Source organism: Scyliorhinus torazame, unplaced genomic scaffold, assembly GCF_047496885.1.
Source record: "Scyliorhinus torazame isolate Kashiwa2021f unplaced genomic scaffold, sScyTor2.1 scaffold_318, whole genome shotgun sequence".
NCBI lineage: Eukaryota > Metazoa > Chordata > Chondrichthyes > Carcharhiniformes > Scyliorhinidae > Scyliorhinus > Scyliorhinus torazame.
Genome location: NW_027308045.1, coordinates 60351 through 86381, shown reverse-complemented (window position 1 = coordinate 86381; position 26031 = coordinate 60351). Strand labels below are relative to the sequence as shown.

General features: G+C 49.9%; 1 protein-coding gene across 1 annotated transcript in view; it reads left to right on the top strand.

Annotated features, from left to right (window-relative positions):
* The window catches only part of LOC140406148 (interferon-induced protein with tetratricopeptide repeats 5-like), a 35655-nt gene extending 11301 nt beyond the window's left edge, over positions 1-24354 (top strand). The window contains exon 2 of the mRNA XM_072494289.1: positions 17551-24354. Coding sequence (XP_072350390.1) covers positions 17551-18976 — 1426 coding nt within the window. The 3' untranslated portion in view covers positions 18977-24354. The remainder of the gene's footprint in view (positions 1-17550) is intronic.
* The last annotated feature ends 1677 nt before the right edge of the window (positions 24355-26031 follow it).

Below are 26031 nucleotides of genomic sequence, written 5' to 3'. Positions count from 1 at the left end.
ACGGACCCCCCATCCCCCTTCCCGGCACGGACCCCCCTCCCGGCACTCCCCCGGAGCCCAGCCCACTCTAACCACCCCCCCCCCCCCCCCCCGCCGCACACACACACAACCCGAGACACACCTCTCCTCACACATTCAGACTGCGGCCACGCCATCGCCTGCCGCGAGCCAACCCCCCAGGCCGTCATTCACCTCCACGCTGGTCGGCGTGAACCTGGAGCACAGGGTCACGCAGATGAAAACGAGGTTTAATTTACGTCGATGTGAACGGTCATCACGTCGACGGGACTTCGGCCCATCCGGAAGGGAGAATATCGGCAGGCCGGAAATCGGCTGCCTTGCGCAGACCCGTGCCATTCTCCGACGGCAGCGGCGACATTAACGCCCCGCCGACTTTTCTCCCTTCGGAGACTTCGGCAACCGGCGGGGGCGTGATTCACGGCGGCCAACGGCCATTCTCCGACCCTCTGGGGGGTCGGAGAATGACGCCCCTGATCTTTTTCCAAATTACCAGCCATGACTAGTGGGGTACCGCAGTATTCGTGCTGGTACCCCAGCTGTGCCACTATCTATTTTAATGATTTAGATGAGGGAACAAAATATTTTGGTTGGATTTTCCTTAGGCCCACGCCTGTATCGGAGAATCACAAAATTGGGATCGGGGCTTGGCGTCAGCGAGCGCTGATCTGTACATGATGCTCCGACCCACCGAATCAAGGTCCACGACCGCACGGCAAGGGAGCATTTAAATTAATAAAAATTAGTCTTAATGACCTATCAGTATCCATTTAGTAGATCTGGCACCCTGTGCTCCGGCACTCCATGATTCTCCAGTCCACGGGGCCGGGAATTACATGGACACCGATCACCTGTGGTCACTACCAACATGGTCCTGGCGTGGTGGACCTCACGGTAGGCCAAGGGGGCAACTCTCTTCATCCGAGGTCCATTATCCCCACCCGCAATGCACTACCTGCCTACCTCTCCTCTACCACATCCACCCTGGGTACCCCTTTAATAGAGAGACCCGCCCCCCAGGAATCCTGTAATAGGGAGATCCGGCAACCTTGGAATAAAGGGACCCCGCCACAGATCTGCCACAGTTCCCGCAACCCCCCCCCACCCCTCCCCCTCCCCCACCTCCCCCTCCGCCCTTCAGAGAAGAAGCCCCAGTTTGGAAGCTAGAGAGCAGCCCAGATAGAAGCAGTGAAAATAATTACAATTTTAACACATACCTTAAAGCCCCACCTGCCCATTCCTGGAGTGAGGCCATCTGTAAACTTCTGCCTAGACATCTCTGGTCCATTAGCTGCAAGCCATTCATAATTTTTTAGTATTGGGCTGTGATGGACAGCTTCCCCACACCATCTGCAGCTTTGATTCATTCATGTCTCCCCATGGATGAGTGACTGTAAATAGTGTAACCCCAATATTTACAAACATTGACCACATCAAAGAGGTAAGTGCATTCCAAGCACTAAGTACATTGCTTGAGTGTCCCCGGGGGAGTGTCTCTCTATTCCAGGGATCCCAGCGGGGTCTCTCTTTCATAGATGTCTTTGAGGGGGGGGATCTTCTTTGTTTGAGGTTCCTGGGGTGGGGGGGGGTCACCCCCGTTCTTGGGGAAAGAGGGAGCACCCAGGCAATCTGGGTGTTGGGACTGCGTTGCAGTGCGGGGGGGTGGAGAGTGGGTTGTGGCCGGCCAGGTGACTCCATTGTCGGCTGTCCACTCAAAATGTTGGCCCACCAGCAGGATTCCCTCGGGAATCCCTCCTATTCCACATCATGCATAAATTGGCATGGCAAGGGATATCCCAGGGGATTGTAAAACTGGTGCAATTCAGCTCCAGCGGGAGAACATAGGGTGAATTCTCTGCTGGCGGGATTCTCCGTTCCATCGGCAGCGCGTCCTCACCCGCGGTTACCCAGTGGTGTGGGGCGGTTACATTGGGAAATCCCATTGGCCAGCAATGGAATGTAGAATGTAAGATGGAACGGAGACGGCTCACCACCGAGAAGCACTCGACTGGGGAGGCAGAGCATTCACCCCACAGTCTCTCAAATGGAGAATCCTGCTCTCTGTGTTTTCAAGAGGCAGTTCGATATAGCGCTTGGGGCGAAGGGGGTCAAAGGATACGGGGGGAAGGAGGGATCAGGCTATTGAGTTGGATGATCACCATGATCATAATTAATGGCAGAGCAGGCTCGAAGGGCCGATGGCCTCAGCCTGCTCCTAATTTCTATATTTCTATGCTGAATACTTCAGTTTAAGTTGCTGATGTGCCTCAGGACCCAGAGAATGTCCCGACGCACACACCTGCACGGTAATCAGATGGAAAATTTAAACCTCCGATAGCCGGTTATCCCCTGCCTAGGGTCTGCTCTGGTTGATTCTCGATGACAGTGAGATCAGGTGGCTAGAACCACACAGATTTTCAGCTGTTTGCCCCACCCTGGTTTGCACACACATTCTCTTAGAGCTTTTCCCAGGAGATGTAGAACATGCTCAGGAGCACAGCTCCAAGTGGATCAGCTGGAGTGTCAAAGCCTCAAATACCCAGGGCAACCCCAACAATGCTCACCCCCTACCCACCAAAAAATACTCACCCTACCACCCAAAAAATATTCACCCTCATCCCCAAACAATATTCACCCTACCCCAAAATATACATCTTACCCCCCCCAAACAAATTCACCCTAAATCCCCCCAGAATATTCACCCTACTCCCAAAATAGTCACCCGAATCCCCCAAAAATATTCCCGCTAACCCCCCAAAAATGCACCCCGAATCCCCAAAAATATTCACCTTCCCCCCAACAAAATATTCACCCTCCCCCAACAATACTCACCTCCAAAAAATATTCAGCCCAACCCCCAACAATACTCACTATCCTACCCCACAAAAATAGTCACCCCCCTGACAAAGCACACCTCCACCCTTCAGAAAAGTATTCATGCCACCCTCCAAAAATATTCACCCTACCCCCAAAAAATATTCATCCTACCCACCCTCACAATACTCACCCTCTAGGGGAGGCAGTGGCACTGTGGTATTGTCTCTGGACTAGTAATCCAGAGACCCAGAATCCTGCCATGCCAGATGGTGATATGTGAATTGAATAAATTAATCTGGAATCAAATGTCTAAAGATGGCCATGAAACCAGTGTCGATTGTTGTAAAAACCCATCTGGTTCACTAATGCTCTTCAAAGAAGGAAATCTACCGTCCTGACCTGGTCTGACCTACATGCAGCAATAGGCTGACTCTTAAATGCCCCCAGCCAGCGACTCCCACATCCCATGAATGAATAAAAAGAGAACCCCAAAATTACTCCCTGGAAATGCTCACTACCACCACCACCCCCAACTCCCTAACAATACTCACACCCCACACTCCCTGACAATACTTACCCCCTTCACTCTCTGACAATATTTGCCCCCCCAAATCCCTGCCCATACTGACACCCCCCCCCCCCCTCCAATCACTGATAATGCTCACCTCCCCTCATTCCCTCAAAATACTCATCCCCCTCCCTCCAATTCTTGACGATGCTCATCCCTCTCATTGTTGGAGGGTCCAGGTGTTGAACATTATCAGGATGTGAAGCTGTGCAGCTATAGAGGTTGGAAGTTCTGGCTACAAACAACCTCAGACATGGAACTGAAGTCAGGCAAGAAGAAACATGAATTCAGGTCATAATGAAAAATGGGGCCATGTCTTCACTGGAATTAAACTTGACACTTGAGCACCCAATTCTATTCATTATCGGATTTTAACAGCAGCCAACACCGGAAAGTGCAGAGATTCCGCCTAAAATGGCGAGTGGGCCGGCACTGCGCCTCTGACTGGAATATTCGGGCTGTTATTACTGTTATTCATTTGTGAAGCAGGTACTGTTTTTAAAATACAAAGTGTGTCATAGTTCTAAATCCCATGTTCCTTTTTGTAATATATCTGATAATGTTTCAGGATGTTAATAATTAAAGAAAATTGGTATTTATACAAAATATTTCACAATCTCAGGACACCACAAAGCAGTTTAGAACCAATGAGGTACTTCTGAAGTGTTGTCACTCTTGCTATGTTGGAAGTACGAGAGCCAATTTCTGCACAGAAAGCTCCCACAAATCGCAATGTGAAAATTACCAGATGATCAATTTTAGTTGAGTTGGTTTGAGGGATGAATGTTGGTCAGGACACTGGGGCGACATCACAGCTTCTTCATTGAGTATTTCCATGGAACCTTTTCCATCCATCTAAATGGACAAATGGAACCTTGCTTAAATATCTCAGCAAAAACTCAGAACTCCCTCAGTACAGCACAGGAAGATGAAGCAATGATTATTGTTGTCATGACCATGCAAAAAAGCCACTTCCTCAAAGAGCTGTGTGTGAAGCTTCTGTCTTCCAATTTAAAATTAATCAATTTAGAATTGTTGGTCTTGTGGTGCAGTGGGTAGCAGCCCTGATGCTGCACTGTGGCACAGTGGTTTGCACCGCTGCCTCACAGTTCCAGGGACCCTGGTTCAATTCCGACCTCGGTTGACAGTCTGTGTGGAGTTTGTACGTTCTCCCCGTGTGTGCGTGGGTTTCCTCCGGGTGCTCCGGTTTCCTCCCACAGTCCAAAGATGTGCAGGTTAGGTGGTTTGGCCATGCTAAATTGCCCCGAAGTGTCCAAAAGGTTCGGTGAGCTTGCTGGTCACAGGGATAGGGTGGCTGTGCGGGCTTATTTAGGGTGCTCTTTCCAAGGGCCGGTGCAGACTCGATGGGCTGAATGGCCTCCTTCTATACTGTAAATTCTATGAGTTTTATGATTCTGTGACACTGAGCCAGATGCTCCGGGTTCGAGTCCCACCCCAAGACTTGATGGCCATGGAAGGTGTATTCATAATGTCAACCTGCAAATCCTTTGAACATGCCAAAAACATGCAGTATGATGGACTGTCCACTTACATGCATGCTTGGATAACGAGAGATATTTTAGGCCTCGTCAAAAACGAAAAGGAGGCATTTGTCTGGGCTAAAAGGCCGGGAACAGACGAAGCCTGTGTGGAATATCAGGAAAGTAGGAAGGAACTTAAGCAAGGAGTCAGGAGGGCTAGAAGGGGTCACGAAAAGTCATTGGCAAATAGGGTTAAGGAAAATCCCAAGGCTTTTTACACGTACATAAAAAGCAAGAGGGTAGCCAGGGAAAGGGTTGGCCCATGAAGGATAGGCAAGGGAATCTATGTGTGGAGCCAGAGGAAATGGGCGAGATGCTAAATGAATACTTTGCATCAGTATTCACCAAAGAGAAGAAATTGGTAGATGTTGAGTCTGGAGAAGGGTGTGTAGATAGCCTGGGTCACATTGAGATCCAAAAAGACGAGGTGTTGGGTGTCTTAAAAAATATTAAGGTAGATAAGTCCCCAGGGCCTGATGGGATCTACCCCAGAATACTGAAGGAGGCTGGAGAGGAAATTGCTGAGGCCTTGACAGAAATCTTTGGCTACTCACTGTCTTCAGGTGATGTCCTGGAGGACTGGAGAATAGCCAATGTTGTTCCTCTGTTTAAGAAGGGTAGCAAGGATAATCCAGGGAACTACAGGCCGGTGAGCCTTACTTCAGTGGTAGGGAAATTACTGGAGAGAATTCTTCGAGACAGGATCTACTCCCATTTGGAAGCAAATGGACGTATTAGTGAGAGGCAGCATGGTTTTGTGAAGGGTAGGTTGTGTCTCACTAACATGATAGAGTTTTTAGAGGAGGTCACTAGGATGATTGATGCAGGTAGGGCAGTGGATGTTGTCTATATGGACTTCAGTAAGGCCTTTGACAAGGTCCCTCATGGTAGACTAGTACAAAAGGTGAAGTCACACGGGATCAGGGGTGAGCTGGCAAGGTGGATACAGAACTGGCTAGGTCATAGAAGGCAGAGAGTAGCAATGGAAGGATGCTTTTCTAATTGGAGGGTTGTAACCAGTGGTGTTCCACAGGGATCAGTGCTGGGACCTTTGCTGTTTGTAGTATATATAAATGATTTGGAGGAAAATGTAACTGGTCTGATTAGTAAGTTTGCAGACGACACAAAGGTTGGTGGAATTGCAGATAGCGATGAGGACTGTCAGAGGATACAGCAGGATTTAGATTGTTTGGAGACTTGGGCGGAGAGATGGCAGATGGAGTTTAATCCGGACAAATGTGGGGTAATGCATTTTGGAAGGTCTAATGCAGGTAGGGAATATACAGTGAATGGTAGAACCCTCAAGAGTATTGAAAGTCAAAGAGATCTAGGAGTACAGGTCCACAGGTCACTGAAAGGGGCAACACAGGTGGAGAAGGTAGTCAAGAAGGCATACAGCATGCTTGCCTTCATTGGCCGGGGCATTCAGTATAAGAATTGGCAAGTCATGTTGCAGCTGTACAGAACCTTAGTTAGGCCACACTTGGAGTATAGTGTTCAATTCTGGTCGCCACACTACCAGAAGGATGTGGAGGCTTTAGAGAGGGTGCAGAAGAGATTTACCAGAATGTTGCCTGGTGTGGAGGGCATTAGCTATGAGGAGCGGTTGAATAAACTCGATTTTTTCTCACTGGAACGAAGGAGATTGAGGGGCGACCTGATAGAGGTCTACAAAATTATGAGGGGCATAGACAGAGTGGATAGTCAGAGGCTTTTCCCCAGGGTAGAGGGGTCAATTACTAGGGGGCATAGGTTTAAGGTGAGAGGGGCAAGGTTTAGAGTAGATGTATGAGGCAAGTATTTTACGCAGAGGGTAGTGGGTGCCTGGAACTCGCTACCGGAGGAGGTGGTGGAAGCAGGGACGATAGTGACATTTAAGGGGCATCTTGACAAATACATGAATAGGATGGGAATAGAGGGATACGGACCCAGGAAGTGTAGAAGATTGTAGTTTAGTCGGGCAGCATGGTCGGCACGGGCTTGGAGGGCCGAAGGGCCTGTTCCTGTGCTGTACATTTCTTTGTTCTTTGTTGTTCTTTGAGTGCATTTTGTCAACGCTCAAGGAGGTTTCTACCACTCCAGACAAAACAGCCCGTTTGATTGTCACTGTGTTCATCACCTTAAACATTGACTCCCTCCACCACTGACGCACAGCGGTCGCAGCATCTACAGGTTGCACTGAAAAAACACACCAAGGCTCATTCAACAGCACCTTCTAAACCACGTAGACGGACAGGGGCAAAGGTACATGGGAAGACCACCACTTCGAAGGTCCACTCCAAGCTACTCACCACCTTGACTTCAAAAAGTATCACCGTACCTTCACTGTTGCTGGGTCAAAATCTCATCTGACTTCAACAACTAGATTTTGGAGCTTCTCTGATACCAAATCTAATAATCAATTCCTGGACATTTTCTGCTGATTCTCTGGTCTCTGAAATGATGAGTTTAAGTTAATCTCAAAGCCCTTGTTGAGAAATCTTAACCTCAGTCGCTGGTTCATTCAGCAAATCACCAGAGCCTCTGGGAATCAGTAAAGCCGACTTTAACTCTGTGTAGGTGGGTGGGTTTTGAGTCTATCCACAGGATACATGACACCAAAAATATTAACAATGATCCACCTGTAATTTCAATGTTTTTTTTTACACATATATTTACAGATGTACCATGGAGAAACCAAAAAGAGATTAAAAAAACATGACATAACTAAAAAAACAAGGGGTGGGAAAATAAAAACTGGGGACGTGTATATACATAGAAGCAATGGAGAGACACACGTCCTTCACAAATCCATGCTGACTCTTTTTAATCAGCTTAACCTGTCCATGTCACTCACTGGGTCGGATATTGACTGGGGTGGGTTGTGTGAGTGGAGAGTCACGGGTTTTGGGAACAGGAATATTTGTGCATTTGTGTTGTTAAACAGGATTCCTGCCCAGCGGCGGGCCTGATCGACAAATTAGTTTCTCTGCCAGACTGACCATGTTGGAGGAGACCAGAGCTTCCGGAGGAGGTACAGTGCCAGCTGTTGTGTTAATGGGAGCATTAGTGGGTTTGGATCCCCCAGAGGCCCCTATCTCAGAGATCCCATCCTCAGGAGTGGTCAGGGTGCTGGTTGAATCGTAATCACGGAGCAAGGAATTGGAGTCTGACAATGGAGTGGGATCTGATGCCGGGTGTTGAGTGAGATGCAGTTGTGCCAATTAGCAGCAAGTGTGGGAGAGAAACAACCTTTAATTGGAGGAGTAACGAGCAGCAGGAAGGTGAGTGACCTGCGCTATTTCCCTTGTGACTGCTTGCTTTCTCAGCTGGTGAGCCAGTAGGCGGCCACCCTTGTCTCTGTGTTCGTAGAAGGTCCCCCGTGTCTGGTGGAGTTGGTACACTGCTTTCCTGTGGGTATCAGGTGAAAGTTCGTTTGCAGCTTTTTCCTCTCCACCAGCAGCTCTACGGTCGGGGTCTCGGAGTACTTTCTGTCGACTTCCAGAATGGAGTCTACTACTGTTGCCTGGCCACCCTCTCTTCCCTATCTCTCCTTGCCTTGTAGGCTGATATCTCCTCTATTCACGGCATTCAGTGCCTCCTAAAACGTGGAGGATGACACCTCCACACTTTGGTTGTTACTAACATAGTCGTCTATGGCCTGCGATGCTTTTTGGCAGAAGGCCTTGTCAGCCAGGAGGTCCATGTCTCCATGTGGGGCGCTAGGCCCAGCCTGTCTCCAACCTCATGTCCCATCCATATAATGTGGAGCGTGGTCGGAGATAACGATCGCGGAGTATTCCATTCCTGTGATCCCTGGAAGCACTGATTTCCCCACTGCAAAGAACACGGGTGTATACCTTTTGCACTTGTGTGAGGTATGTTGGGAGTGTACACATTTACCAGTACTACGGGTGCCCTTTCCAGGACACCGCTGACCATGACGTACCATCCTCCTGGGTCCGTAACTGACTAGGTTTCTGTAAACCTTGTCCTCTTGTGAATCAGTATTGCTACTCCCCTAGCCCTCGTCCCGTGGCATGAATGGTCCGTCTGTCTCACCCAGCCCTTCCTTACCAGCAGTCAGTCCTTCTCCCTAGGTGCATCTCTTGTAGGTAAATTATGTTGGCCTTTAAGCTTCTTAAGTGAGCTAAGTCTCAGGATCTTTTCACTGGGTCGTTAAGTCCCCATACGTTCCAGGTAACAATCCTGGTGGGGGGTTTCTGACCCCACCCCCCCCCCCAAACCCCCCGGTCCTGTGGGATCACCCATACTTACCTGGTGGATGTGCCCCTGCACACTGGCTCCCCTCCCAGTGTTTGTCTAGCTCTGGGACATCCCCTTTCACCCCTTTTCTCACCCCTTTGCCTGCTTTCCTTATTCTCGCACCCTTGCCCTGCTTCCCCTCATCACATTGAGATGAGCCCAAAAATGAGGCAGCACAGACCCGCGTAAAAAACATACGCACATAGTTTGTGATATTATTGTCTCTGTTAGCGGTCTGTCCCCCGCCCTCAGTTTCTTTCCATTTCTGCCCCTGCAGCTTTCGTCGTTGCCATGATTGCTCTCCCTCCAAGTTGTTAATTTTAACGAACCCATCAGCCTCCGCTGGGGTGTTGAAGTACAGTTTTTTGCCCTTGAATGTCACCCAGAGCCTGGCCGGGAATAGCATTCCAAATCGTACCCCACGTTTATAGAGCGCTGATTTCGCTCTATTAAACACGGCCCTCCTTTGTGCCAGGTCCGCCCCAATGTCTTGGTACACCCTTATTCTATGTCCTTCCCACGAGCATGATTTCATCTGGCGGGCCCATCTTAAGATCTTTTCTCGGTCTTGGAACCGGTGCAGCTTCGCGATTACCGCCCTGGGCTGCTGCCCGGTATTGGTCTTGAGCTGAAGCCACCTGTGTGCCCTGTCCATTTCGGGAGGGTTTGGCAAGTCCTCCCTCCCCACTAACTTGCCCAGCATTTGGGCGATGTAGCTCGTTGGATCTCTTCCCTCCATCCCCTCTGGCAGACCCATTATTCAGACGTTTTGCCTGGGCCTGTTTTCCTGGTCCTCCACTTTCCCTTTTAGGCTCCCCTGGGCCGCCACCAACCTTCTCACTTCAGGGGCGAAATTCTCCGGAAACGGCGCGATGTCCACCGACTGGCGCCCAAAACGGCGCAAATCAGTCCGGCATCGCACCGCCCCAAAGGTGCGGAATGCTCCGCATCTTTGGGGGCCGAGCCCCAACCTTAAGGGGCTAGGTCGGCGCCGGACGAATTTCCGCCCCACCAGCTGGCGGAAAAGGCCTTTGGTGCCCCGCCAGCTGGCGCGGAAATGACATCTCCGGGCGGCGCATGCGTGGGAGCGTCAGCGGCTGCTGATGGCATTCCCGCGCATGCGCAGTGCAGGGAGTCTCTTCCGCCTCAGCCATGGTGGAGACCGTGGCGAAGGCGGAAGGGAAAGAGTGCCCCCACGGCACAGGCCCGCCCGCGGATTGGTGGGCCCCGATCACGGGCCAGGCCACCTTGGGGGCACCCCCCGGGGCCAGATCGCCCCGCGCCCCCCCCCCCCCCCAGGGGCCCGGAGCCCGCCCGCGCCACCTTGTCCCGCCGGTAAGGTAGGTGGTTTAATCTACGCCGGCGGGACAGGCATTTTAGCGGTGGGACTTCGGCCCGTCCGGGCCGGAGAATCGCGGGGGGTTGCCCGCCAACCGGCGCAGCGCGATTCCCGCCTCCGCCGAATATCCGGTGGTGGAGAATTCGGCAACCGGCGGGGCGGGATTCACGCCAGCCCCCGGCGATTCTCCGCACCGGCAGGGGGTCGGAAAATCTCGCCCCAGTTTCCTGAACTACAATCCTGTTGCTCTGGTCCGTAGCTGCTTTCTCCTGGTCCAGGACCGTTCTCTCCTGTGCCTCCACCTTTCGTCCCAGGCCTTCTACGGTGCGCTGCATGGTGTTTGTCACCTCCGACATCACCTCCTTCATCATCATGTGGAGCTCCGTCCTGATCGCTTCTTTCATGGCACTCAGCTCCTTTTTTATCAGCACAGTCCCCCATTCGTCCCCCTGTGCAGTGGGGGGGGGGAGGTTGTCGCATCCTGCTCCTGCTCCGTTGTTCGGTTCGCTGACCTTTTCCCCTCCTGGTTCGCCTGAGTCTCCGCCTCACCTCGTGGGGTCACCTCTCCGCTTGCCCGCTGTTCCTGCCCCTTCGCTGCTGCTCCTGATATCTCGCCGTCCCCTTGGTCTATTGTTGCCAGGCATGTTCTTTTCCTGTGTCCTTTGTATTCGGGTGGGTTTTGGTGGGCTTTTTAGGCCAAAATTTCCTATAAATTGACTATGTTGGGTCTAATTGGGAGCTGATGTGCATCCGCTCAGCACATCACCGCCACCGGGAGTCCGGAGAGATGGTTACTTGACCCGTCGGCTGGTCAGCAGACTGTGGGGATGGGATTACCTGGCTGTTGGGGCCATGACCCTGGTGGGACTGTGTGACAAAGATGCTCATGTGCGAGTGGGGAGAGAGGATTTATGAAGAGGGGCTGCTGACTGAGAGGCTCTCTCAGGGTCAGGGAGTTTAATGATATCGCTGTTAACAGCAAATGTTCTCAAAATCTGCTGATCAAAATGTTGTAATTAGTTTCTACACTGTTTTGATAATAATGTAGCTGGACTATTTAAATTGTTTTAAATTGAACTAATGACAGGACAGCAAATGGAGCAGAAACCCACGTGTCCTGTTTTCGTCTGATGTGGGTTGGTGCCTGTATGGAGACACAATTCGTTGGTGAATCTGAATAGTGTACAGAACCAAAAAGGTTGGATTTTGAGCGAGTTAAAAACTTGCTCACTGACTTGCCGTGGCGGCCATTGAGGAGTCGGTCGCACATTTGATAGCTCCCGCCTGTGACGGACTTTTGGACATTTTTCCCCTGCTTTTTTTCGGATTTTATGGGCTAAATCAGTGAACAGTGAGACAGTGAGGTGAAATCCCCCTCAAGTCTATGGAGAATTGGACCAGAAGTGGCCGTGTGAGAAGACAAAGTCCTATAAGGAAGACGCGAGCAGAGCTGGTAATGCGGGAAAGCATGGCGGAGAAGCAGGGCCGCGTGGAGATGGCACAGTGGTCGACGGAGCAGCTGGTGAAGCTTTTCGAAGATTGCTTCGCCAAGCTGAAGAAGGACACGCTGGACCCGGTTAAGGCTTCGATTGATTAAGTTGTGCAGAATCAAGAGACCCATGGGAGAGCGATCCAGGAGGTGGAGAAAAAGGTATCCGAGCATGAGGAGTACATAGCCGTGCTGGAGACCAAGGTGGAGATGATGAACGACCACCAGAAAAGAATGCAGGAGAAGCTGCAGGAACTGGTGAACAGGTCCAGGAGGCAGAATCTTAGAAATGTCCCTGAAGGCAGTGAGGGATCGGATGTGAAGACTTATGTGGCGGACATGCCGGACAAGTTGATGGGGGCTGAGGCGTTCCCTCGGCCCCTGGATGTGGATAGAGCGCACAGAGTCCTCACGAAGAAGCCCCGAGTGAACGAGCCGCCGAGGGCCATGGTGGTACACTTTCACTGTTTCCTGGACAAGGAACACGTTCTGGGGTGGGCCAAGAAGGAACAGAGCAGAAAATGGGAGAACTGTGAGCTGCACATTTATCAAGACCTGGGCGCGGATCTGGCCAAGAGGCGAGCTGGGTTTAATCGGGCAAAAACGGTCCTATTTAAGAAGGGGGTGAAGTTTGAGATGCTGTACTCAGCCCGTCTGTGGGTCACACATGAGGAACGGGACCTTTACTTTAAAACACCAGACGAAGTATGGACTTTTATTAAAGAAAAGAGGCTGGAAGCAAATTAAAAGACACTGAAGCCTTGGAGAAGTACTGTGGCCGCAATTTGTTGTGCTGGGTTGTATAAATATTAGTAGTGCTATGTGTAATAAGGGGCTGTTGGATGGCTAAAGGTAACTTTGTCTTGCAGGGAGCTGGTTAGAGGGGGAATGGGCTTTGGGGTTGGTTCTGCATTTTGGGTGATTATTTTTCTAAAGTGGCTGTTCCTTCACTGTATTTTTCTGATGTTTGTTTACTGGGGAATGTGATGCTTTTAAAATGCTTATCCATGTGGGAGGAGAGGGGAGAGAACAATGGGGAGACAAACTGCTTGGTACCAAGGGCGGGCGCTATCAAGTCAGCATGGATCAGCTGACTCTCGGAAGCGCAGTGGGGGGTGAGCAGGTGTTAAGCTGGAGTTTCACTTGGGGGGTTGGGTTTCTAGTGTTGTTGCTAGGGGGGGGAGAGAGAGGGGGGCCAGCTGCTTTGCTGACAGGGGAGACATTGTTACTAGGGGACAAATGGGAGGCCGAGAACTGCGACTGCCCAACGGGAGGCTCGAGGAGGCGGAGGGCGCGAGCTAGAGGCTGGCCTAAAAAGGGTGATGGCTAGTCGGCGGGAGGGGTGGTGGGGGGTGCTGGAAGCCCCCTGACCAGGCTGATTACATGGGACGTCAGAGGGCTGAATGGGCCGGTCAAGACGGCTCGCGTGTTTGCGCATTTGAGGGGGTTGAAGCCGGACGTGGCAATGCTACAAGAGACACACTTAAAGGTTATAGACCAGATGAGATTGAGAAAGGGGTGGGTGGGCCAAGTATTCCACTCAGGGCTGGACTCAAAGACCAGGTGGTTAGCGATCTTGATCAGCAAACTAGTGGCATTCGAGGCAGGGAGAATCGTGTCAGACATGGGGGGTAGGTACATAATGGTCAGTGGGAAGCTGGAGGGGGTGTGGGTAGTACTCGTGAACATATATGCTCTGAATTGGGATGATGTAGAATTTATGAGGTAAGGTTTAGGTAAGATCCCAGACTTAGAGTCACATAACCTGATCATGGGAGGAGACTTTAACACAGTCATTGATCCGGATTTGGACCAATCAAAATCCAGGACAGGGAGGATGCCGGCTGCGGCAAAGGAATTGAAGGGGTTTATGGAACAGATGGGGGGAGTAGACCCATGGAGGTTTGCACGGCCAAGGGTGGAGGAGTTTTCCTTTTTTTCACATGTCCACAATGTATACTGTCACATCGACTTTTTTTTCTGAGCGCAGCGCTAATATCGGTGGTGGTGGATACTGAGCACTCGGCAATTGCAGTGTTGGATCATGCCCCGCATTGGGTGGATCTACGGGTTAGTGTGGAGAGAGGGCAATGACCGCTGTGGAGACTGGATGTGGGGTTGCTAGCAGACAAAGTGATCGGTGGGCGGGTGAAAAACTTCATCCAGAACTACCTGGAAACAAATGATACGGGGGAGGTCTCCACAGCGACGGTTTGGGAAACTCTGAAGGCAGTGGTCAGAGGGGGGGAATTGATCTCTATACGTGCCCACAGAGAAAAGGCGGAACGGGCTGAGAGGGATAGATTAGTGGAGGAGATACTCGAGGTGGACAGGAGATACTCGGAGGCCCCGGACACGGACCTACTGAGGGAGCAGCAGAGGTTACAGGCAGAGTTTGGTCTGTTGACCACAGGGAAAGCGGTGGAACAGTTGAGGAAGGCAAGGGGGGCGACTTATGAGTACGGGGAAAAGGCAAGCAGCATATTGGCGCACCAGCTCAGGAAAAGGGAGGCGGCCAGGGAGATAGGTAAAGTAATGAGTAGAGGCGGGAATACTGTCCTAGACCAGCGGGTGTGAACAAGGTGTTTAAGGGCTTCTATAGTAAATGATATGAGTCGGAACCCCCGGCTGGGGTGGAGGGGATGAGGCAGTTTTTTGATCAGTTGAGGTTCTCGAGGGTAGATGAGGATCTGGTGGAAGGGCTGGGAGCCCCAATTGAGCTTGAGGAAATAATCAAGGGGCTGGAGGGCATGCAGTCGGGCAAGGCCCCAGGGCCTGACAGCTACCCGGTGGAATTCTATAAGGTGTTTTCAGAGATATTGAGCCCACTGCTGGTGAGGACATTTAACGAAGCAGGAGAGAAGGGAGTCCGCCCCCCAACAATGTCACAGGCCTCGATTTCATTGATCCTGAAACAGGAGAAGGGTCTGGAGCAATGTGGGTCATACAGGCCGATTTCTCTACTGAATGTGGATGCCAAACTGCTGGCTAAGATACTGGCCACAAGGATAGAGGATTGTGTCCCGGGGGTGATAGGGGAAGACCAGATGGAATTTGTAAAGGGCAGGCAACTCAAGGCCAATGTTTGAAGGCTTTTAAATGTTATTATGATGCCCTCAGAAAGAGAGGAGGTGGAGGTGGTGGTAGCGATGGATGCGGACAAGGCTTTTGATCGGGTGCAGTGGAATTACCTGTGGGAGCCACTGGGAAGGTTTGCGTTTGGTGAGGGCTCTATCGACTGGGTGTGGTTGCTCTATCAGGCACCAGGAGCAAGTGTGGGTATGAACTGCCTGAGGTCGGAGTACTTTAAACGACACCGAGGGATGAGGCAAGGGTGCCCCCTCTCCCCGTTACTGTTTGCTCTGGCCATAGAGCCATTGGCCATGGCGTTAAGAGCCTCAAGGAACTGGAAAAGGCTGGTTTGGGGCGGGGTGGGGTGGAGCACCAGGTCTCGCTTTACGCAGATGACCTGCTCTTGTATATTTCAGACCCGTTGAGGGGATGGGGAAAGTAATGCAAATCTTGGGGGAATTTGGCAATTTTCCAGGGTATATATTGAACATGGGGAAAAGCGAGATGTTCGTGATCCAGGCAAGAGGACAAGAGAAGAGACTGCCCCTTAGAATGGTAGCGAAGAGCTTTCTATATCTGGGAATCCAGGTGGCCCGGGAATGGAAGGCCCTGCACAAGTTAAACCTATCCTGGTTGGTAGAACAAATGGAAGGGGACTTTAAGATATGGGACATGCTCCCGCTATCACTGGCGGGGAGGGTACAGACCATGAAAATGACAGTCCTCCCCAGATTTCTGTTTGTCTTTCAGTGCCTCCCCATCTTCATCCCAAAGGCCTTTTTCAAGCGGGTGAATAAGGTTATTTCCGGCTTTGTGTGGGAGAGTAAAACCCCACGAGTGAAGAAAGTGTTGCTGGAACGCAGACGGGGGGAGGGTGGGTTGGTGCTGCCGAACTTCTGCAATTACTACTGGGTGGCTAATACAGCCATGATTAGGAACTGGGTAGTGGGCGAGGGGTCGGCATGGGAGCGGATGGATGCGGCGTCATGCAAAAACACCAGTTTATGAACACTGATATCAGCACCTCTCCCGTTCTCGCCGGCCCGATACTCCACAAGTTCAGTGGTGGTGGCGGCTCTGAGAATCTGGGGGCAATGGAGGAGCTATAAGAGAGTGGAGGGAGCATTATTTCGGACCCCGATTTATAATAACCACAGGTTTGTACCGGGTAGGCTAGATGGCGGGTTCCAGAGTTGGCAAAGGGCAGGAATTGGAAGGGTGGGGGATCTATTTATAGACGGGAGCTTTCCCAACTTGAAAGCCTTGGAGGATACATTTGAATTGCCAGCAGGGAATGGTTTTAGGTATCTGCAGGTACGAGACTTCTTGAGAAAACAGGTGCCGGCCTTTCCGCTGCTGCCGCCACAGGGGATAGGGGATAGAGTAGTTTCCAGTATCTGGGTGGGAGAGGGGAAGGTTTCAAATATTTACCAGGAGCTTGCGGAGGCGGAGGAAACTCCGGTGGAGGAGCTTAAGGGCAAGTGGGAGGACGAGCTAGGAGGAGAGATAAAGGCGGGCTGTGGGCGGATGCCCTAAGCAGGGTTAATACTTCCTCATCATGTGCCAGGCTCAGCCTGATACAATTTAAGGTAGTCCATCAGGCACACATGACAGCGGCTAGGATGAGTAAGTTCTTCGGGGTTGAGGATAGGTGTGCGAGGTGCGCGGAAAGCCCACCAAATCATGTCCACATGTTTTGGGCATGCCCGAAGCTTAGAGGGTTTTGGCAGGGTTTTGCTAAGACAATGTGCATGGTGCTAAAAACATGGGTGGTGCCGGGTCCGGAGGTAGCGATCTTTGGAGTGTCAGAAGAGCCGGGAGTTCAGGGGGCGAAAGAGGCTGACGTCTTGGCCTTTGCCTCCCTGGTAGCCCGGAGACGGATCTTGTTAATGTGGAGGGACTCGAAGCCCCCGAGTGTGGAGATCTGGGTTAATGACATGGCTGGGTTTCTCAGTCTCAAGAAAATAAAGTTCGCCTTAAGAGGGTCAATGGTTGGGTTCACCTGGAGATGGCAGCCGTTCAACGGCCTTCTTGGGGAAAAGGTCAGCAGATGCAGTATTCCGAGGGGGGGGGGGTGGGGGGCCGAATTTTTGTTGTATGGTTGGAGTTTGTGAAGATTCAGATGGGGGGGGAAATGTATATTATACCATGTTGATGTCATTATCTATGTTATTTTTATGAAAATTTTCAAATACCTTAATAAAAATATATTTTTTTAAACTTGCCCATTGTCAAAATATATAAACAGGATACATTACGGAAGTGATATTGACAATAATTCACTTGTAATTTCAGCGTTGGCTGTCACCAGTAGCGGCCAGTACTGGAATATAAATTAAATTTCACAAATTGATGTGGTGTTATTGCATTGCTAAATATCCCCAATCTGTCACCAAGTGTTAACAAAGACAAGTTACAATTTCTGATAAACTGGATTCTGAAAGATCTTTTTCTCTTGCAGTAACGCACAGAAAGATTTGTTGAAAGTGGAGCTCGATCAGCTTCAATGTCACTTCACGTGGGTTCCACCGAGAGAAAACATTGACCTGGTCGATATAAAGCAAAGATTACAAGATTCAATAGATCTTGGTGTGGAATATCAAGCCATGTCTTACAACCATCTCGCTTTTATAAACTGTCTGCAAGGAAACTATGAGGAGGCGATTCAAAACTTAAGCACAGCTGAAACAATTCTGAGGGAGAATCATGAAGATGAATTTGATAAAAGAAGCATCGTCACCTATGGAAACTATGCCTGGGTATATTATCACAAGGGACAACTGACAGAGGCTCAGTCCTACCTCGACAAACTGGAGAGGATCTGTCAACAATTTCCTGATGCCTCTCGGTACACAGCAATGATACCTGAAGTATACGGGGAGAAGGGTTGGTCACTGTTGAAATATGACATTCAACACTATAAAGAGGCAATGGAATGTTTTGAAACGGCTCTGGAGGAAGATCCAAGTAACATTGACTGGAACTTTGGATATGCGACTGTCCTGTCTCGTCGGGACAAGCATTCTGGTGCCACTGAGAGTGTTGACTCAAGTCAATCAGTGAAGCAATGGCGACGTGTGCTTGTGCTCGATCCCAATCACGCTGAAGCAATGGTGCAGTTGGCTCTGAAGCTCCGAGCCTTCGAGCAATATGAGGAAGCAGACACATTAGTTAAACAAGCGCTGGAGAAGTCCCCTGGTCTTCCCTATGTGCTCCGTTATGCAGCAATATTTTACAGAAGCGCTGGAGATATTGAAAAAGCCCTGAAGCTGCTGAACAAAGCATTAAAAATGACACCTAAATCTGCCTTTTTACACCACCAGAAAGGCTTGTGTTACAAAAAACAAGTAAAGCTCCTGAAACAGCTTCTGAAAAAGAATCCAGGCAGCCGGAATCCTAGAAATCCTGACTTTGAAAAGAAAACTAGGTTAGTCAAAAACTGCAAAGAATGTTTTAAAAAAGCAATTGAGCTCAAGCAATCATTTATCATTGCAAAACTGGATTATGCAAAAATATATACATTAAATGAAGAATATGATGAAGCAGAGAAGATCTACAGCAGCCTACTGGAATTGGAAAACATTTGTCCAGAAAATAAGCAAGAGATACGTTTACATGCTGCGCTATTTCAACTGTATCACAAACATTCAGAAGCAAATGCCATAAACTATTTTCTGGAAGGATTAAAAATCAAATGTGACTCAACAGCACGGAAAAGGTGCCACAGCCATTTGGAGACCATAGTAGAGAGACAACTTTGCAATAACCAATGGAACCACAAGGCATTTTGCATTCGTGGGTTGATGTATCTGCTGGATGGAAAGGAGAGTGAAGCTATTGAATGCTTTGAAAATATCTTGAAGCTTCATCATGGCAATGAAGAATAGCGATGTGCTCTTTCTCTAAATTATCCATTTCTATCTGTGCCATCGCTCAGTTTCCAGCTAAAATTACACACGGCGTATACTCTCTGAGATAGAGACAGCTGTCGGCGGGTAATTGTTCACTTGAATTCTGCGGACATTTTCTTTCAAATTAGAATTCTAGTTGGGAGTATGATTTTCCAATAATAATCTTCTACTAATTGTTCTAAATGTGTGTGCTTCATTCAGGGATATTGACAATATTGGTGAAATAACCTTTGTTGACATTTTGCTGTGTGCAAAGAAACAAGATTCTGTGGGTTTTGGGAGATTAGAATTAATTGATTGAATTGGATATAGGTCATCTTCTGAAGATCCAAATGTAGGAATTAGGAGCAGGTGTAGGCCATTCAGCCCCTCAGGCTTGCTCCGTCATTCAATAAGACGACAGGAAACCTGATTGTGGCCTGTACTCCATATTCCACCTACCCTGATAGTTTCAAAGCTGTTTCCAGATTACTTGATAACTTAAAAGTGATGTGTTTACTGGAAGGAATTCAAGCCTGCTGTTTGGAAAGGAAACAAGAGTGCTGTGTGCTGGGCCACACCTTTGAGAAGGGGTTTCTGGTTTATGGGATCTTGTTATTAAATTGGGACAGTTAAAGGGGGGAGTTCATTAAGGGTGGTACATAGATTACTGTAGCTGTGTGGGGTATTTATGTTTGTAGTTGATAAAAATGCTCATTGTGTGGGTTTATAAAAACGTTAACTAAATTTGTAAAATAAAGCTTGTTTGAAAATCCAGTGAAGCGATGTGAAGTGGTAGTAGGAGTAATAGAGACACTATCTTGTCCAGAAATACAGTTTATTTTGGGTAATGATATAGCTGGATCGCAGGTGGGAGTGACGCCTACTGTGGTTGATAAGCCAGTGGAAAATCAGTCAACTTAAGTGTTGAAGGACGAATATCCTGGGATTTTTCCGAATTGTGTAGTAACAAGGTCGCAAAGTCACAGGTTAAGACAAGAGGAGAAATCAAAGAGTGAAGATAAGGTTCAAGTTCAATTATCAGAAACTATTTTTCAGCAGATAGTTGGAAAAGAACAAGAACAGGTGGAGGATGAGGCGGATATTTTTAGTTCAGGAAAATTGGCACAGTTACAACAGAAAGATATAGAAATAAAATGGTTGTATCAGAAAACATACATGGAAGAGGAATCTGAGTGTATACCAGAATGTTATTACCTTAAAAATGATGTCTTTATGAGAAAATGGAGACCTTTACATATGCAGGCGGATGAAAAGTGGGCAGAAATTCATGAAGTGGTATTGCCAGTAGGGTATAGAAAGAAGGTGTTGCGAGTAACACATGAGATACCAGTAGGAGGTCATTTGGGAGTAAGGAAAACTCAAGCTAAAGTACAACATTTTTTTTATTGGCCTAGAATACATAAAGATGCAGTTAAATTTTGTCGATCATGTCACACATGTCAATTGATAGAGAAACCTCAAGCTTTGATAAAACCCTAATACCCATTCCAGCATTTGAGGAATCTTTTACAAGTGTCTTAATTGATTGCGTAGAACCGTTTCCGAAAACGAAAAGTGGGAATCAATGTCTTTTGACTATAATGAATGTGTCTACTAGGTTTCCAGAGGCCATTCCAGTACTCAATATTACAGCTAAAAAGATCGTGGAGGAGTTACTTAAATTCTTTACTAGATATGGACTACCCACAGAAATACAATCGGATCAAGGATCAAATTTTATCTCAAGGTTATTTAAGGAGGTTATGGATAGCTTAGGAATAAAACAATTTAAATCAACTGCGTACCATCCAGAATCGTAGGGAGCATTAGAGCAGTGGCATCAGACATTAAAGACAATGTTGAGGGCTTATTGTCAAAATTATCAAAGGGATTGGGATAAAGGAATTCCATTCGTACTGTTTGCAATTAGGGATGCACCTAATGAGTCAGCCAAATTCAGTCCTTTTGAACTAAATTTTGGTCATGAGGTAAGAGGACCATTTAAATTGATTGAGGAGAAATTGGTGAGTGAGCAGTCTGATATTACATTATTGGATTACGTGTCAAATTTTAGGGACCGATTAAATAGAGCAGGTGAATTGGCTAGACAACATTTAAAAGTTTCATAGCATGTGATGAAACAGGTAGCGGACAAGAAAGCAAAAGTTCATAGTTTTGCCAGTGGAGATAAAGTTTTAGTATTGTTAACAGTGGTTGGTGAACCTTTAAAAGCAAGGTCGTGTGAACCTTATCTGATTGAAAGGAAATTAAATGATGTGAATCATGTGGTAAGAACACCAGACAGAAGGAAAACTCACTGAGTGTGTCATGTGAATATGCTTAAAAGGGAAGGAGAGCAAAAGGAGGAGGTTTTAGTGATTCTAACTCAAAGTGTAGAACCAAATCCAGATGTCTCTAAATTTGACTTTCCTCAAATTAAATTGGATAACGAGGATGTTCTTAATAATTGGGGTAAATTGTTGTTATCTTCCAGAGGGAAAAAAAACTGACCTGAAAGAGTTATTACTATGGGCATGTTTGTGGAGATGAGTTGGGAAGTACTAAAATGGCTTTACGTGATGTAGGTGTGGGAAATGCTGTTCCAATTAAACAACATCCATATAGAATTAACCCTTTAAAATTGGCGCAGGTTCAAAAAGAAACTGAAAGTATGCTTAAAAATGGCATAATTGAAGTGGGTTGCAGCCAATGGAGCTCACCCATAGTGATGGTACCGAAACCGGACGGTACCCAATGATTGTGTGTGGATAATAGAAAGGTTGATGCAGTTACAAGAACAGACTCTTATCCTATCCCACGCTTGGAGGACTGCATGGAGAGGGTGGGACAATCATCTCTTATCTACAAACTGGATTTACTTGAAGGTTATAGGCAGATACCTTTATCCGAAAGGTAGAAGGAGATTTCAGCTGTTGTGACTCCAGATGGTATATACCAATTCAAAGTTATGCTATTTGGCATGAAAAACGCCCCGGCCACATTTCAACGGTTAACTAATAAAGTTGTTTCAGGATTATCCAATTGTGCGGTGTACAAGGACGATCTGGTGATTTTTAGTCAGACATGGAAAGAACATTTGAAGCTTATGATGGAATTATTCGATCGACTTCAGAAGGCGGGTTTGGGGGTAAACTTAGCCCACTTCCCGCCTATTCAATGTGCAGGTCGATATGTTGAAGGAAATTCTGGGAGGGTCTCATGGGTTGGAAGGGGGAGAGGTGGGGAAGCTGATACAGAGGAGTTTAAAACTTTCATTCTGATGGGAACCCCAGCCCAAAGGAAAGTAAAACACTTCCCTCATGACATCCTGATTCTCTCAGAGCTCCTTCAGCCTTTTGTAAAAACTGTAGCAGCTTCCCCCACTCAGGGCAGAGTTGGCAGCGCAGTCGGTGCCCAGTGATGTCACCAGAACCCAGTCCCTGTATGTTAATGAGGACCCACCCACTTTGGGTGAGCAGCTTAATCCAGTTTAACCAAGTGGGTAGATTTAAAATCATCTCAATCAAATTCTAACGTAACGTGGACAACTGGGAGGTAGACGGACCCGATTTAACGGGAAAAAAACAGTCCCGTTTTGGGTGCGTTTACCGGGGTGTGTCTAGGTACCTGCATTGCCGAGAATGACCCCGCTATCAAACGGGACTCTGGTACTTTTTGGCCTCGGTGAGGAACATCCCGCCGAGACAGCACTTACCTTTATTTCCTGCACTGATGAGCATTTTTAAATGCAGCCCCGATCTCTCCGGTCTCTGGATCCTCCACCACAGCCTCCGGACACACCCAATCCCCCAAGTTACCAGTTATGGGGTCCTTGTGTCCCTCCTGACCCCACCTCACAAGGGCGGGGCACTCCTGGCCAAATGCTGGCAGTGCCAACCTGGCACCTGGGAACCTTAGAACTGCCAGCCTTCCAGTCCACCTGCCAGTCTGGCAATGCCACCTGGATATCATGTCAGTGCCATGGTGCCATTGCCAGGGTTACTGGGCTGCAGTGCCAAGGTCTCAGGCTGGCTGTGTCAAAGAGCCCAGTGGCTAGGGGTGCCAGGGTACCATGCTGCCCAGAGCCAGACTGTCCAAGGGCCTGTCTACTATGACCTGGTAACTCCCCCCGAGGCTTTCAATCCTGGATCCTGGGAGAATTTGGCACAGACATTTTTATGTGAACCGAGCTGCGCATTTAAATATGCAAACCTAGATCCTGCCCAGTAGAGTGGGAGGCTGGCGGGGGAGGGATCCAGATTGCAACATCACGCAAGGTCTAACATGGTCTTGCAAGGCATCCCAAGTGTCTCAAATCTCACGAGACGCCTCTCGCTAGATTTATCGGCCTCATCGCGCCCGGGTCAGGCGGAACAAGGCAGTTCGATTGGGCCTGTAAACCAATGTCCAAAGATAAGTAAAGTCGCCAGAGTTCCAGTTGACTTTAAGCTGCTTTCACCTTTTAAGTTGAGAGCTGACTAGTGGTGATTTAACATGTGGATCACCACATCTCAGGTGAGGGGCAAGGTTGAGAAGATGGAGCCTTCAGGAAAAACCTCAGCCGGTATGAGAATTGCACACGCACTTCTGGCCTTGCTCTGCATCACAAACCAGCGTCCAGCCAACTGAGCTAAACTGGCCCCTCCCCAAATATAGATGACATACATGTGTTTTAAAATGATCATTATCTGTTCAGTGTGTTTTAACAGCAATTTATATGAAACAATATCGCAGGTGTTACAATAAATTTCAGTGTACTCTGTGTGTGTAGCTTATGGTGTTTTTATGATAATAATGGTGTAATAACAATATCCAATCCAGCCACAGAGGGTATAATAAATCCACTCTGCCACCCTATCTTCCACTTGCTGCCTCTTCAGAGAAACGTTCCCCATTGGGTGAAAGACTTTCCATCTGTGACAGCGGAGAAAGGGCCAACAATCACTGCAGACTCTTCAGATAAATCAACAGCTCGATTCTGTTGCTGTGAGGATTTGCTGACAGACGATCGGACTCCCATCCAGAGCGTTCATTCAGATCTCAGCCTCTGTCACTGGGAGTCTCGCTGTCCTGTAACTTGTCAGCTTCACCAACTCTCCATCAAACCATCCGAGTCCCCCATTGGCCAACACAGAGCAGCCTGGACAATACCCGGGAAAGACCATTTTCTACAGACTGTACCATCTCACTGAGGGGGGAAGCAGTAACTGGGGGCAGTCTAAAGGATATAAAAATGGGTGACAGTGGCTTAAAAGTAACAACATTTAACGGCTGCTGATATTGATTTTTTTTTAAAATAGAGATATCAATTCTCATTGTGTAATCCAAGCTTGAATGTTAAAATAACCAATAAAATGAAACTGTGGCTAAAATTTGTCTTGAATTATTGTCCTTGGTGAATGAGGACAGTTAGTCTGGTACAGAATGTGGGGCGTCATTCTCTGACCCCCCAGCGGGTCGGAAAATGGCCGTTGGCCGCCGTGAATCCCGCCCCCGCCGGTTGCCGAAATCTCCGAAGGGAGAAAAGTCGGCGGGGCGTTAATGGCGCCGCTGACGTCGGAGAATGGCACAGGTCTGCGCAAGCCAGCCAATTTTGGGCCTGCCAATATTCTCCCTTCCGGATGGGCCGAAGTCCTGTCGACGTGATGACCGTTCACATCGACGTAAATCAAACCTCCTTTTCATCGGCGTGAACCTGTGCTCCAGGTTCACGCCGACCAGCGTGGAGGTGAGTGACGGCCTGGGGGGTTGGCCGCTGGGCAGGCGATAGCGTGGCCGCAGTCTGAATGTGTGAGGAGAGGTGTGTCTCGGGTTGTGTATGTGTGTGCGCGGCGGGGGGGGGGGGGGTTAGAGTGGGATGGGCTCCGGGGGAGTGCCGGGAGGGGGGTCCGTGCCGGGGAGGAGAATGGGGGGTCCGTGCCGGGGAGGAGGTTGGGGTCCGTGCCGGGGAGGGGGATGGGGGTGGGGGGGGGTCCGTGCCGGGGAGGAGGTTGGGGTCCGTGCCGGGGAGGGGGATGGGGGGGGGGCGTGCCGGGGAGGAGGATGGGGGGGGGCCCGTGCCGGGGAGGAGGATGGGGGGGGGGCCCGTGCCGGGGAGGAGGTTGTGGTCCGTGCCGGGGAGGAGGATGGGGGGGGGGCCCGTGCCGGGGAGGGGGACGGGGGGGTCCGTGCCGGGGAGGGGGATGGGGGGGTCCGTGCCGGGGAGGGGGACGGGGGGGGTCCGTGCCGGGGAGGGGGATGGGGGGGTCCGTGCCGGGGAGGGGGATGGGGGTGTCCGTGCCGGGGAGGGGGATGTGGGGGGTCCGTGCCGGGGAGGGAGTTGGGGGGGGTCCGTGCTGGGGAGGGGGATGGGGGTGTCCGTGCCGGGGAGGGGGATGGGGGGGTCCGTGCCGGGGAGGAGGTTGGGGTCCGTGCCGGGGAGGGGGATGGGGGGTCCGTGCCGGGGAGGGGGATGGGGGGGTCCGTGCCGGGGAGGGGGATGGGGGGGTCCGTGCCGGGGAGGGGGGGTGCGAGGGCAAGTGAGTTGGTCCACCTGGCCGGGTGCCAGCCTCCAACAGTTGGACCCATGCGGTCCATGCCACCTGGCTGGGGGGAAGGAGGGGATATGGGCAATGATGACATGTCGTCGTTCCCCCCCCCCCCCGAACCAGGCAGTCATGTTTTCCGATCATCCAGCGATGTTGGCCGCCGTGGCGGCAGCCGCTAATGTCCATGTTGCCCTCGATGAGGAGGAGGAGGAGGAGCGTGCCAGAGAGGCGGCACAGGCTGCGCAGAGGGGCAGGCGGTAGCCGCCCACCTGGAGGGACACCTGACCGACAGGACGAGGAGGGGGAGGAGGACGTCATGGCCCCACGGCAACGGAGGCACCCAAGGGCGCCCCGTGTGGACTGGCCCCGGCAGTCATACCAGGACCTCACGGACCAGGAATGCAGGAGGAGACTCCGGATGAGGCGGGAAACCGTGGCACACATCTGCCACCTGCTGGCACACCTGTCACCGCGTGGCACTGGCGGGGGACACCCTCTCCCCGTGTCCATCAAGGTTACGGT